The sequence below is a fragment of the Eleginops maclovinus genome, chromosome 16, assembly GCF_036324505.1.
Source record: "Eleginops maclovinus isolate JMC-PN-2008 ecotype Puerto Natales chromosome 16, JC_Emac_rtc_rv5, whole genome shotgun sequence".
Lineage (NCBI taxonomy): Eukaryota > Metazoa > Chordata > Actinopteri > Perciformes > Eleginopidae > Eleginops > Eleginops maclovinus.
This window is the reverse complement of record NC_086364.1, coordinates 5182475-5198028: the sequence shown is the minus strand read 5'-3', so window position 1 is coordinate 5198028 and position 15554 is coordinate 5182475. Positions and strand designations below refer to the sequence as shown.

The following is a 15554-nucleotide window of genomic DNA, read 5'->3' as shown; positions in this document are numbered from 1 at the left end:
ATATACATAAGTTTAGATATGTGTATATATAGAATGTCTATAGAATAGACGATAAGAAACACAGTAAGGTAGAATGTACTATTAATCTGCATTAAAAAATACACAATATTCATTATTTTACTGTTACTGGTAAACAACCTTCATTTTGTTCTTAACTTTTTGTATTATGTATGATCGTTTTACCTTTTTGTACCTCAAACAGGTATTTCACTGGTAAACATTTTTGTAATGTTAAACATGTATCACCTCTTTAAATACAAAATCTTAATCTTAAAAGCAACTAAAGCTGTAAAATAAATGTATTGGAGTAAAATGCAACACAAAAGGTCTTTTAGAAGTGGATCCAATGTGCATTAAATGGGAACAAAGTCAAAAACAGAACAGCTGCTTCAAATGTGTGTTATTGTACCGTAAACCTCAAAAATGTAAATATTTTCACATTTATTTTCCATTCATCACCTCACACATATACATGCACTAGCAGACAAAATATCAAAATTAAATAAGATTACAGAAGTTAACAATATAACAGTTAAATGTAGCTTTCATGAATCACAGTCTCATTTTAATTCCCTCACTATTGTTCATTCATTTGAAAAGGTCTTCCTTTGCTGTCATCAGGTGGTAATATAAAGAATGACATCTCGGAGACTTAAACTAGTTTTAATGCCTTACATTTACATCATGCATTAAAAATGTGTGTAAAAGTTCACTTATAATCAAACTAATCTCCGGGCACAGGGCTTTTTATTCAACCTGTAGTTATAGATTTTAGAACACAAACCTCAAGTTCTTGAATTATATAATTTTAAAAATGTCTAAACAAAGTTTGTGAATATTTAAACTTAGCACTACATGAGATATTTGCAAAATGTAAAATAACACCTATATTATATCCATGTTATGCACTTTTAATCTCCACCTTGCTGGACATTGCAATAAAGATGGAACATTCACACACACTTTGTTCTTTTTTATGTTTTGTTTTATTTGACTATTTATCAATAATTATTCAATTATCCAGACATTAAGTTTGATTTTATTTTTATTTTGGTGAAGTTTATCAGTCCTAGAGTCATGCACTTTTTAAGCAATACCATGATACTGCCTCCCATCAGGTTTGTAGTTACGTTCTTCTACTATCACAGAGATGATCAGTGTGTTGATGTTTCCTGGGGCCAAACATGATGCTGGAAACAAAGGATCCAAAGTAAACGCTGTTCTTCAATATCTACATCTAAAGATCAAACCATTTGAGGAAGATGTACTCATCATTTAGGCTACTAAAATTAAAAGTATGCAAGTAAGTTAGAATACAAAACTTGCATCAAATGATACTCAAATTATGAAAAATAAACGTACTGGGTATGCAAATTGCCCACAGAACATGGTATTTCATTATTATTAGTGGTGCATAGTTTGTTCACCATTTTAATGTTGTAGCTGGTCAAATGAATTAATCTTTAATCAAAAATTATAAATCATCATTTGTTAGTCGATATTTTTGTTTTAACCCGCAGAGTAGGCATATTTACAGTAAAGCCGTAAAAGGATTGTAGTGAAGTAAAAACTAAGATATGCCTCTGAAATGAAGGTATGCTAGCAGAAAACAAAATTACTCTGTGAAGAATTTTAAATAAAGGTAGAATTGTTAAGTAAAGCTACCTTTCACCTGTTCCTATGCACAAGCAACTGAATTGGTAAAGTAAATAACATTGTGGAACAATATCTAATCTAATATTTGTGTAACTTTAACAGAGGCATAGGTCCCTCACTGACATTAACCCTCCCCACAAACATTATGCATTAAATTAATGCACATCACGTGAACTACATTAGTCTTTTTTAATATTTTGAGCCATGTTCATCTCTCTGAATGTTTTTTGCACATTTCCACATATCCCTACCTCTCTTTGTACTAAGATTTATGGTATTTTTTATAATTGTATTTTGTGTAAATGTTTATCTTCATTCTTTTTTAATGATATATATTGTTGTGTATTAATGGTAGGAAAGCGTGAATAAAGCACGGGACAGAGGATATAGGTTTACGGTCTTTACTCTTCGCTCATACTTGAACAACCACTGCTCTATTGGCAGGAGTATCATTCTGAACCTAACATTTCCCCCCTTCCTTAAAGAGTTACTTCTCCATTTGAACAGTATGCATAATATAAGCATTTTACAGACAGACGCTTCTGTAGTAACAATCTGTAGTAAACTTCACATATCACAATACACAGAACATTTTCAAACATTAATACAACCACAGTTTAAGTGACATAGTCCTCAATCTGCTTTCTGATTTGCTGGTTCCTGCTCTGAGCACCATCAACTGTAGCTGGCTCAGCAGGCATCACTTCTTCTGCAGGAGGATTGAACTTTACAGGTGTGAAGAATCCCAGGTTTTTCCATCAAATAGCGTGTAACTGTGAGGTCCTTTCTGCTGAGTCACTTGAAGAGGCTCACTGAACTTTGGCTTGCCCTTTTTGACATGCCGCGGGTTTCTCACACGTACAGGCTTCCTAGAAGTATTTTGGGAATCTTGGCATTTCTTTTAGCATCAGAGTATGTTTTCATGTGCTACTGTTTCTCTTCACTCTATCTCCCGGTTCCTGCCTGCATATCACTAAGCTTTGGTCGGATTGAGAGTTTGGTTCTCATTTTTCTTCCACACATGAGCTGGAAAGGGGATGTCCTTGTAGTGGCATGAGGTGTAGCTCTGTAGACCTGAAGAAACTCAGCAACATGAGCTTTCCACTGAGCTTTCTCTCTTTGTGCAGTGAGACTGCTTTCCTTCAGCACTCTATTTAGCCTCTCCACTGCTCCATTTAATTCTGGATGGTGGATTGAAGTCCTGATGCGTTAAGTGTGTCATTCTTCAAGGAAAGAGGAGAGTTCTGAGGATGTGAATTGTGGACCGTTATCTGTCACCACAGAAACTGGGTTACCTTTTTGGCTGAACACTGATCTCTTGAAGGCGATCACTGTTGCAGTAGTGCATCTTGGGGCAAAAAACTTCTGGCCATTTTGAATAATAGTCAGTCATAGTAATAGCAAACTTACAGTCCACCGGACCAGTCTCAAATGGGCCTGTGATGTCGAGTGCAAGCTTTTGCCATGGCCCCTGAGGCAGAGGGACTGGTGTCATAGGTGCAGGGTTAGTTTTAGCTATCTTATCATTCAGCTGGCAGGACACACAGGCAACAATAACTGACTGTACGAGGGCATCTATTTTAGGCCACCAGTATAAGTCTCTGAGTCTCTGTTTTGTGCGTACAATAGCTTGGTTGCTCTCGTGTGCTAGGTGTACCATGTGTGAGCGTAGCTTTACTGGAAGCACTAACCTGTGACTCCCTTTCAGAATGAGTTGTTCATGTACAGAAAGTTCATTTCTCACCTGATAATTCGACAACATGTTAGCAGGCAGGCCTTTGGATGAAGCTGGCCACCCGTCTGTCATGTAGTTGTGCAGCTGATGTAACTCTGGACAGGAATTACAGGCCTCTGGGAAGTCACACGAGGGAACAGCATTCAGCAGGGCAGAGACTGCAGCAACAGTCTCTGGATCCGTTCTGAGGGGCAGGCGGGAAAGGCAGTCTGCTGCATGGTTCTGAGAACTGGGCCTGTAGACAATATCATAGTTGAAGCAGAGTAGCCTGGCAGACCAGCGTGCTACTCTCATACCAGCTCTCCCTGTGCCTTTTGTAGCCAAGAGTGTGGTCAAAGCATGGTGATCAGTGCTTAAGGTGAACTCTGTTCCCCACAAGTAGGTTCTCCAACGCACTGCAGCCCACACACAGGCCAAAGCTTCTTTTTCTACCACTGAGTACTTTCTCTCTGCGACACTAAGAGAGCAGGAAGCAAAATGCCACTGTTCTTTCAGAGTAATCAGGATGTATCTGTGTCAGCACCACACCTATGCCATAGTCTGAGGCATCTGTAGAGACTATGGTGGGCAGAGTTGGGTTAAAAAGAACAAGTGCTGAACTGTCTGTGATAAGTAGCTTAACCTGCTGAAAATTGTAAATAGGTAAAGCTGTACTAACAGGTGCAGATGCAGTAGGTGTCGGTGTAGTAGGGGGTGCAAGGTGGGGTTGATCACCCTGACTGTCTGCTCCGACTTCAGTCCCGCTCTGTTTCTCATGATGAACATTTCCTCAATGCATGAAATCTAACCAGACTTTCAATTCTGTACAAATAAGAACATTACTCACCATCTCACTGTGCATTCCTTCCTGCTGGGGAGACAAACCATTGTACTTATTTTGGGACGCTGTAGGTCTGCCTATTCATTTACAGTGAGACGTCTGCAGCTGTGTTATAAAAAAACAAATTATTTGCCAAATTGACATTATATCAGACAGAAAATGGTGGACAAAGTAAAAATTGGGTTAAATAAGAACGTTTTTTAATTCATGTATTGCAATTATATTTTATTTGGTGTTAACCTTGAATTGCTGTCCATATAGAATGACCTAGATAACTTAGAAAACGTATTGATGAGTTAATATCTGACCTTACTTTACACATTTCTTATTTTTTTCTTTTTAGGGCCCAAATCTGGGACAGAAATCACTGATATAATGCTTTTAAACTGTTGTGACATCACTAGTTTGGGAGCGTGGCCTGAAGAGGTTCACATGTATTGCGTTACAATTACTAGTTACGAAATCTGAGTATCACAATCTAAAAGTAATTTAACCTGAATACTTTATGTTACTTTTGGATTGTAGATAGTTCCAGTTTGTCGAGTTGATTGAAATTCACCCACACAAAAAGATGTCTGTCTGATGGATGATAGGCAGCAGGATGACTCAGTTCTTTACTTATGTCACCTCAGTGGGAGTGTTTGCTATTTCTCCGAAAGCTCTTTGAAACTGACAGAAATCTTAAGGATGTGTTTGTGTTTTATTTTTTTAATGTATTTATTCTTAATATTAGAACATTATATGGGGGTCAAAAGTTAAAAAAGAGCACGTCTTGAGCACGTTCAACCTATTTTTGTTCAAAAGGCACAACAAAATAATACATAAATAAGTAAAGGAAAATACTAATAATAAAATAATATGTTTGTTGTTACAATATGCAAACCAAGTGAGGCATCTAATGAGTTTATATGTTTGAAAATGATATAGAAAAATAAAAAAACTATAATAATAATAACAAAACCTTTCATTTAAATTAATAAATAAGTATTTCAAGAATGTATAAGAGCATTACTCACCATCTGACTGTGCATTGCTTCCTGTGGGAGCGACAAAAACATAATTTGATGGGAAGCTGTAGGGTCTGCTTGTTTATTTGCATAGTGATATCATTTCTTCGGAGCTTTGTTATTTAAAGTTTCTCAGAAGCACATTGTTAGAGGAACCAAAACAACAGGTTTATAAAAAGAATTTCCCATACCTGCCTGCCTGCCTGCCTGCCTGCCTGCCTGCCTGCCTGCCTGCCTGCCTGCCTGCCTGCCTGCCTGCCTGCCTGCCTGCCTGCCTGCCTGCCTGCCTGCCTGCCTGCCTGCCTGCCTGCCTGCCTGCCTGCCTGCCTGCCTGCCTGCCTGCCTGCCTGCCTGCCTGCCTGCCTGCCTGCCTGCCTGCCTGCCTGCCTGCCTGCCTGCCTGCCTGCCTGCCTGCCTGCCTGCCTGCCTGCCTGCCTGCCTGCCTGCCTGCCTGCCTGCCTGCCTGCCTGCCTGCCTGCCTGCCTGCCTGCCTGCCTGCCTGCCTGCCTGCCTGCCTGCCTGCCTGCCTGCCTGCCTGCCTGCCTGCCTGCCTGCCTGCCTGCCTGCCTGCCTGCCTGCCTGCCTGCCTGCCTGCCTGCCTGCCTGCCTGCCTGCCTGCCTGCCTGCCTGCCTGCCTGCCTGCCTGCCTGCCTGCCTGCCTGCCTGCCTGCCTGCCTGCCTGCCTGCCTGCCTGCCTGCCTGCCTGCCTGCCTGCCTGCCTGCCTGCCTGCCTGCCTGCCTGCCTGCCTGCCTGCCTGCCTGCCTGCCTGCCTGCCTGCCTGCCTGCCTGCCTGCCTGCCTGCCTGCCTGCCTGCCTGCCTGCCTGCCTGCCTGCCTGCCTGCCTGCCTGCCTGCCTGCCTGCCTGCCTGCCTGCCTGCCTGCCTGCCTGCCTGCCTGCCTGCCTGCCTGCCTGCCTGCCTGCCTGCCTGCCTGCCTGCCTGCCTGCCTGCCTGCCTGCCTGCCTGCCTGCCTGCCTGCCTGCCTGCCTGCCTGCCTGCCTGCCTGCCTGCCTGCCTGCCTGCCTGCCTGCCTGCCTGCCTGCCTGCCTGCCTGCCTGCCTGCCTGCCTGCCTGCCTGCCTGCCTGCCTGCCTGCCTGCCTGCCTGCCTGCCTGCCTGCCTGCCTGCCTGCCTGCCTGCCTGCCTGCCTGCCTGCCTGCCTGCCTGCCTGCCTGCCTGCCTGCCTGCCTGCCTGCCTGCCTGCCTGCCTGCCTGCCTGCCTGCCTGCCTGCCTGCCTGCCTGCCTGCCTGCCTGCCTGCCTGCCTGCCTGCCTGCCTGCCTGCCTGCCTGCCTGCCTGCCTGCCTGCCTGCCTGCCTGCCTGCCTGCCTGCCTGCCTGCCTGCCTGCCTGCCTGCCTGCCTGCCTGCCTGCCTGCCTGCCTGCCTGCCTGCCTGCCTGCCTGCCTGCCTGCCTGCCTGCCTGCCTGCCTGCCTGCCTGCCTGCCTGCCTGCCTGCCTGCCTGCCTGCCTGCCTGCCTGCCTGCCTGCCTGCCTGCCTGCCTGCCTGCCTGCCTGCCTGCCTGCCTGCCTGCCTGCCTGCCTGCCTGCCTACATCATTTTTATTGTACAGCGTCAACTTTAGTCAGATCTCAAAACAAATTCTACATTTGTTCGTAATCGTCTTTCGTAATGTTAAATACTCTGTTGCACTAAAGCTTTTTTTATGTACATATAGTAACTGATAAGAAATTGGGAAATAGCAACTGGTTAACAAGGCACATATATACAAATGAATACAAAATAATAACAATTATACATCAGTATGGAGATGTATAGAGTATAGAATAGACAATAAGAAACACAGTAAGGTAGAATGTACTATGAATCTTTTATTAAAAAATATATAATATCTATTGTTTTACAGTTGCAGGGATAAACAATGTTGAAAACAGTTTCATACAAATCTTATTGATAAAAAAAGCCCAATAACTTATCTGCATAACAAGCTTGAAATAGACCCTTCATATTTCCCCTTATTATAAGCAATCCAAAGCTTCGGTTTTAAGGGATGAGCTGCCAACAAAATATGAAAAAATGAAACTCTATGGAGAACTTTGATGTACCGTAGGCTGTTTGTTTTCTTAAAGCATATTCAAGTATCAAGCATAATTTACCTACATTTGATTGATTTTGCTTATAACTTAACTTGTTATGTGTTAAGTTAAGTTATAAGTTACAATACAAAACATTGAGAACTCATTAGCTTTTTTCTTTTTAATGATATATACAGAATATTTCCTTTTAAATTATATATATGTACAGTATATTTTTCTTTTCATAATCGTTCTATTTTTTAAATTCTCTTACAACTTATTGCCTTACGTTTTTATGTTGGCAACAACATATGACAAAGCAAACTCTTTGTATGAGTAAACGAACCTGGCAAAAAAAACTTGATTCTGACACAGATTTCAATGTTGGTCATAGTGAATCACAGTCTCATGAATTCCTTCATTGTTCAGTCACTTGGAAATGATTCTATTTGGGGTCATCTGGTGGTAATATTAAGAATGACACTTTGGCAAAAATTAACATAGTTTTAACAGCTTTAATATTTACATCATGCATAAAAAGATGTGTCTTTAATTAACGAATTATCAAACTGATTTGAGGAGCAAACAGCAGATTCGTTTAAACTTTTAATTATAAATTTAATATCCTGCTCCCTTTCCTTTATGTTAAATATTTCACAGACTTCAAGTTCCTAAACCATATTTTGCAATGACACGCCATGTGAAGTTTGGGAATATTTCTGTAAAATAAATGAACAAACAAAGAGATTAAGATCCCTGCATATCTAAAAAGTTACATTTTACGATATATTGGTAAAACAAAACCTTGGTAACCACATAACATATATTTTTTAACGACTTCTAGATGATACATAAAAGCATTGCATACTCATTTTATAAAAGCATGTTTGTATGCTGTACACCCATGTATGTATTCAATTTACAACACCTGAAATTTAAATAGAATATTATGAAACTAGTGTATGATTAGTAAGTTGTTTCTACATATGTGTAAGTCTACAGATGTTCCTGTTTGTAGTTACATTTGGTTGATCTGTGTCCCAGTATCTATAGTAGGATTATTTTATTTAGGCCGCTTGTTGTATTTTTCTTTTGAAACGGAGAAATTGTTCTAGCGGTTTCTCCATTCATTCAGAAGTAGCTTGTAGAAACTTCTAAGGATACGTCATCACGTAAGTCACCCGCACCGAGCTCTGTGATTGGTCCAAAGCAGAAAACTCGAGAAAGGACCAGAAGGTAGTGAGGAAAGTATAAAAAGGGACAGTTGCCTTTACGGTCATCGAGACAACCAGAGCGCCGAGGAAGAACCAGCGCAGCAGGACAGGGACATCATCTGTTTCTTTTGATGCTTTATTCTCCTCTTTTAACGACAGTAAGTACGCTTTTCCCGTTTTCTGTAACAGTTTAATTGGAGTTTTTCACAACGGCTATACCATAAATAATGTGTTTTCCTTCAAATCATGTGAACATTACATCATTAAAAGTCGTTGAGTTAAATTCATCTACGTTGAGCTTTCCCAAACAGTGACATTTTCACCAAATTCTCATAGGAAAATCTGCACATTTTACTGACTGCGAATAACTTCCTTTTGCTATAATTATTTTAATTTACACTTTAATTGATGTTATTATTTTTGAACATTGACTTTGTAATACATACTTTGTTGAACTTAAAATGAGGTGCAAATTGTGAAGAAAAAAAACCTCGTTGTATTCAGCAGCTATGGGGAGTCTTCTCCTAACGGATAACCGTTACACCAAACTCTTAGAATAACGGTCAATGTTAGGGCTTCCATTAATGAAAAATGCTAGAGTTTTTTTCTTGAGTTTAGATTTTTGCTATTTCGTTTAGAAAGCAGTTTGATATTAGATTATGTGTTATTGAAACTAAGTACTACATATAGAAAATAATCAATGCAGATACTTGGAGTTTGCTCACAGCCTACTTAATGAGTGTTTCAGTTTTACAATTTGAATAATGCAAAGTGTTTTATTTGTTACCTATATCAACTTCAGATTTTCAGTTAATAAATGCTATAACCTTTGACATTATAAAGCTCTTTTGAAGAATGAAGAACCAAAGTCTGTTTAAAGAGTTTTCAACTGTAGGTTTAATTGGTGGTCAGGAATGAACTGCCTCTGAAAAACACTTTTATATTTGAAATATTACCCAGTTATAAGGCAGTTCGACTAAGGCAACCAATATTTTTTTTAGTTATCATTGATAGTTATACACCCATGTTAAATCATTAATATGACCTGTCCATAAATTAAACAACCCAAAGTCAGATATTAAATAGATAATTAAGGATGGGCAAGATGTCATTTTTATGATTTGTAATAATAGTTGTTATGTGTTATCTACTTTTCAATTGTTCCTTACTATTTTTGTTTTGTGTCTGCATCTTTAGGACACAAATTGAAGACAACCAAGATGCCTGCAAATAAAGGTATAGCGATCGGCATTGACTTGGGAACCACCTACTCCTGCGTGGGCGTTTTCCAACATGGAAAAGTAGAAATCATTGCCAACGACCAGGGCAACAGGACCACCCCCAGCTATGTGGCGTTCACTGACACCGAGAGGCTCATCGGGGACGCAGCAAAGAACCAGGTGGCTTTGAATCCCAGCAACACAGTGTTCGATGCTAAGAGACTGATTGGAAGAAAGATCGATGATCCAGTGGTGGAAGCAGACATGAAGCACTGGCCCTTCACGGTGGTCGGTGATGGAGGGAAGCCCAAAATCAAGGTGGAATACAAAGGGGAAGACAAAACCTTCTACCCAGAGGAAATTTCCTCCATGGTCCTGGTAAAGATGAAGGAAATTGCTGAAGCGTACCTCGGCCAAACTGTGTCCAATGCAGTCATCACGGTCCCGGCGTACTTCAACGACTCCCAGCGACAGGCCACCAAAGACGCCGGCGTCATCGCAGGACTGAACGTCCTGAGGATCATCAACGAGCCGACGGCAGCCGCCATAGCTTACGGCCTGGACAAAAGCAAGTCAGGAGAACGAAACGTCCTGATCTTTGACCTGGGTGGAGGCACCTTCGACGTGTCCATCCTGACCATTGAAGACGGCATCTTTGAGGTCAAATCGACGGCTGGAGACACTCACCTGGGTGGAGAAGACTTTGACAACCGCATGGTCAACCACTTTGTGGAGGAGTTCAAGAGGAAACACAAGAAGGACATCAGCCAGAACAAGAGAGCTTTGAGGAGGCTGCGCACAGCTTGTGAGAGGGCCAAGAGAACGCTGTCCTCCAGCTCCCAGGCCAGCATTGAGATCGATTCCCTGTCCGAGGGCGTCGACTTTTACACCTCCATCACCAGGGCTCGCTTTGAGGAGCTGTGCTCCGACCTCTTCAGGGGAACTTTGGAACCCGTTGAGAAAGCCCTGAGGGACGCCAAAATGGACAAGGCACAGATCCAGGACATCGTCCTGGTCGGAGGCTCCACTCGAATCCCCAAAATCCAGAAACTCCTGCAGGAGTTCTTCAACGGCAGGGAGCTGAACAAGAGCATCAACCCAGACGAGGCGGTGGCTTACGGAGCCGCCGTCCAGGCCGCCATTCTCACAGGAGATACCTCGGGCAACGTTCAGGACCTGCTGCTGCTGGACGTGTCGCCTCTGTCCCTGGGAATCGAGACAGCTGGAGGAGTCATGACATCTCTGATTAAACGCAACACCACCATCCCCACAAAACAAACCCAGATCTTCACCACCTACGCTGACAACCAGCCCGGGGTCCTCATCCAGGTCTACGAAGGGGAAAGAGCCATGACCAAGGACAACAACCTTCTGGGCAAGTTTGAGCTGACGGGAATGCCGCCCGCCCCACGAGGGGTCCCCCAGATCGAAGTCACCTTCGATGTGGACGCCAACGGCATTTTGAACGTGTCCGCGGTGGACAAAAGCACCGGCAAAGAGAACAAGATCACCATCACCAACGATAAGGGCCGACTGAGCAAAGAGGAGATCGAGAGGATGGTGCAGGAGGCCGACAAATACAAAGCTGAGGACGACAGTCAGAGGGAAAAAATCTCTGCCAAGAACTCCCTGGAGTCCTACGCCTTCAACATGAGGAGCACTGTGCAGGAGGACAACCTGAAGGGCAAAATGAGTGAGGAGGACCAGAAGAAGCTGATGGAAAAGTGTGAGGAGACTATCACCTGGCTGGAGAACAACCAGCTGGCTGATAAAGAGGAGTACGAACACAAGCAGAAAGAGCTGGAGAAAGTGTGCAACCCCATCATCAGCAAGCTGTACCAGGGAGGAATGCCAGCAGGCAGCTGTGGAGAGCAGGCCAGAGCCGGCTCCCAGGGGCCCACCATCGAGGAGGTGGACTAAAAATGGCCATTGATTATGGGATCTCTTATCACTGGGACTGTTCCAATTACAACTGTATCATTATAGCTTATTTTAATATATTTGTATCATTCTTTTATTAATTTCAGATGTTTTGGATTATATGTGCCAGTTAAATCTACTTTTCATCGCTGCCTTGCTGGACATTGCAATAAAAATGAAACTTAAATACAAATATGTTTTGTGTTATTTTGGTTTCTGGTTTAAGCTTAGGAAAAAATGTAAAAGGAAAAACTTTATAAGATATCCAAGATACTGACTCCTAAAATGTGTTTACTACAGGACTATTTTCCCTGACCCAAATAAAGATCCAAGAAACGGTGGATTGTTTTCAGGCCATCTGTAGTCATTACTGCCAGTAATGCCAGTAACTGCCTATGGAGGCCCTTTGACTTATTCCAGAGGTTTGTTATGCAACATCCTATGGCATCCCAGATGGGACTTTCTAAACAACCTCTTCTCTGCACTCTCTATGACCTCCGAGAGTGCCTAACGGTATATGAACCGATTTAACTACCTGTACATCTGAACAGATTTAATACACCACATACCCAAAGTAAAACCACTGCTTACACAAAATTGACCTTTATAGGAAATGTAGAATTATATTTTAATAATTATTGTGTTAATAGTTTTAATTTTGCAGCTGGTGAAAGTACATTTCATATGAATACAATTAAATTCTTGCATCTTAAATGTATGTTCTGGGTGTTACTAATGTAAATGTACTTAATTACTTTCTCCCGCTTTCTAATTCACTATGAACAAGGAAAAATAATAAGTGTTTTTGAAGCATTAGTTCGTTTTTATTTGTCACATAAAACATATGTAACTTATTACAAATATTGCCACGATATTCGTACATGATAAGTGACAATTTTTCAAAATTTACCCAACCCTGGTACTGTACATATATGTATTCAAACGTACATACAATATGTACATTTTGCTACTCCATGTTCAAATAATCCTATTCTTGTGTGAATTTACATATCCTATCCTGTGGTATACTCTTATTGCAGTTTCTGCTGAACTGAATCCTTTGTGGATTAATAAAGGTCATATCTTATTTTAGTGACCACATATTATGGCTTATGTGGATCTAATTAAATACATACAAAAAAAAAACAAGTGCTAAGCTTAACATTATGAAATAGATCCCACATTTACAGGGTCTTTTAGAAAACGAAAACACATTCAATTATGCCTTTGAATCTTTGTACTAGATGATAATTCATATATAGGTCAATTTATTTATATCCTTTTATTTTGTACAGCGGAAATTTCACAGGAAATAAAACAAAACCGTTTCCGGTCACCACTTGAGTCCCGCCCCACTAGTCTTTGCCATCTTGTATTTAGCAAAGAACAAAAAAAGACCGACCTCGGTATGGGGTGCTTATATTAAGTCGGATCTAAAGAGTATATTTTTAAAAAACGTGAGGTGTAACTGGACAGTATGCTTGGAAGTGGGGCAACGCGGAGAAACCACAGCCACACCCCGGAGAACAGCTAATGTTAACGTTAGCTTCCAAGCTATCGAAGCTAAGCTAGCTAATTAGCTACGGCTAGTATTATAGGAGAGGACAAGGCAAGCTCCTATTTGAACCAGCTAAACTAGCGGTGTTATTTATAGACCGTTAATGAAATTCACCATTGGGACTTCAGTGGAAATGGAACAACACTTGTGTTGATTGTCTGCAGAGAGGAAAATACCCGGGCTATGAGGAGAGAAGCTCGCTAGCTCGCTGCTACCAGTTATTTTTCGTTCCGGAGAGGAACCACAATAAGCCGCGGTAAGTGATGCCGACGCTTCTATGCTAAGCTATCCAAAGTTAGCTGTTACAGGGGGTTTCAAACTTGGTGACATAATCTGAATTTATTGCAAAGCGACTTTGGGTTTTCATGTACAAGGGATTTGCTTTGGTCTGTTGGTACCAGAGCAAAAACACAGATGAACGAAATTAAATAAAATACCATATCAAGTATTACAAAGACCCAGACAGTTAAGTATAAAACACTAAACCATTACAACCTAAATACGTAAATAATATATTGAATTAGAATGTAAGAGCTGTTCAGATTTTTTAGAAGTTGAGGTTTTCTGCAGAAATGGGAAAACATGTCCAAATATACTGAGTGGTCCCTTTTTCATTTTATGGGGCCTGCAGTTAAATAAGGTCATAGCTTAAATATGCTGTTGTTCAGTCTGGTGGGGCTTCTACAGTTTTGTATTCAGTTAAATTGCAGTGATGGAGAAAGTATAAAGTTTCATTGATAAAGTGAAAGTACTAATACCACACGTTTAAGTACTCTCAGCAGAGCCCTGCATTTAAAATATTCCTTAATTAAAATGGTGTAACTGTAATCAGGAATATGAAGCTAGACTTTTAAAGTATATAAAGCTGTGACTGTGTGTGTATATATATATATATGTATGTGGTATCAAAAGATCATTATTATTCATGCATTAATGTGTAAGCAGGATTTTACTGTTGTAGTGTGTTATGGTGGAGCTCATTTTAAGCTATTAACAAATTATTATGTTCATTATGGATTCAACTGATGACTGTCTTTCTGTCAATACATTTTTTTATTTGGTAAACATAGTGGAACAACAATTATACTTAGCATAATGTGACACCTTCACAAAGTTTTTTTTAGTCCAAACTTCAGCAACTTTACTAATACATTATCATAATTGTCGTTATTTAAAGGGATAGGCAGCAAATGAACAGGGTTTGGTAACCAATAAAGTGAGCCTGGTTTTTATATTACACATCAAGTTGCGTCACGGAGGAGCGAATCCTGGTATTGTAATGTAATGCTTTAACCACAACAATGTTAAGTTTAGCCTAGTTAAAAAATCCAATCTACTGATTCGATTATCGACGTGAGACTTCCGACTAATTGCATAATTTATTGTTCATTTTTTGTCAGGGTATAGTGGGGGACATTTATGGTGTTATAATGTCCAAACAAAAGTATCTTAATGGCTCTAAAGTTATATTTGAGTCAGAGGTTGATGTAATGCTTATGTAAACTTTAACCAAAGCCACACATCTCATTCCTTCCTAAAAATAACATTGACGAGATCCATTTGATGTAAAGCTGATATAAACTCGACATCTGCTTTGGGAGATTTGGCATTGAATCACGGAAAAGGATTCAGCTTTCATTCTGCAAGCTCGCGAATGAGCAGCGTGCAATTTTCTGTATTATGGTAACCACTGCCATGTATTCTATGTCATTAGTGGTCCAGTTTGTGGACATTTCAGTGTTAATACTATGAAATTAACTTTTTCTCAAAAGTATGCAACACGCCCAATAAAAGTGCTCGATACCTTACTGCCTTAATCTAAACACTTTAACTTTCAAAAATTCTGAAATGATTTCTTACTTAATTTATTTTGAGAAGGTGTTGATTACTGACGTTATTTTACACCATTTACTTGGAATGTCCCAGACAGATTCCTAACAATGAGCTTCTGTTATGCAAAACTGTCACGGTTTGAGTTCAACCATGTGATGTTGGTCATTCAGCACCACTGACACACCATATTTTATGTTGGTCGTTATGTTTGGAAAGAACTGTCTGCAGCTCTATTTCCCTTCTCCTTTCTCCATTTTTTTTAATGTCTTATAATGGACTCAAATGTAACCAAAATTAACGTGTGCGTTTGTTGTTTCCACATGGGCTGTTGGAATGCTTGCTTCCCCTTTGAGTCAAGCCATGCTCCTGGAAAATGATAATAATAGTCTCCTTTTTTCAAAAGTTGAAAATAATTTGTCAGTTTTAGCGATACAAAGTAAAGCTTAGAGAAAACGAGGGACAACAGAGTCCAGCCCATTATGGTACACATTTCTAATTTAAATGTTAAACAATTGAAGCTTTTTTTGAGGCTCTAAAAATAAAAAATGACATTAAGAAA

General features: G+C 40.8%; 2 protein-coding genes and 1 long non-coding RNA gene across 3 annotated transcripts in view; 2 read left to right on the top strand and 1 right to left on the bottom strand.

The window, feature by feature from the left end:
- Window positions 1-2041: 2041 nt before the first annotated feature.
- On the bottom strand, window positions 2042-5364 carry LOC134878473 (uncharacterized). The gene is made up of 3 exons (XR_010167679.1): window positions 5228-5364; window positions 4218-4316; window positions 2042-3626 (listed from the first exon to the last, which is right to left on the bottom strand). It is a non-coding gene; the product is annotated as an uncharacterized LOC134878473 (long non-coding RNA).
- Window positions 5365-8457: 3093 nt separating this feature from the next.
- LOC134877827 (heat shock 70 kDa protein 1) lies at window positions 8458-11797 on the top strand. The gene is made up of 2 exons (XM_063903486.1): window positions 8458-8622; window positions 9662-11797. The coding sequence occupies exon 2, from the start codon at window positions 9685-9687 to the stop codon at window positions 11602-11604; it is 1920 nt and encodes a 639-aa protein (XP_063759556.1). The 5' UTR covers window positions 8458-8622; window positions 9662-9684; the 3' UTR covers window positions 11605-11797.
- Window positions 11798-12965: 1168 nt separating this feature from the next.
- The window catches only part of taok2a (TAO kinase 2a), a 30203-nt gene continuing 27614 nt past the window's right edge, over window positions 12966-15554 (top strand). Inside the window, 1 exon segment of the mRNA XM_063903485.1 lies at window positions 12966-13418. The gene's annotated coding sequence lies outside the window, so the exon portion shown is untranslated.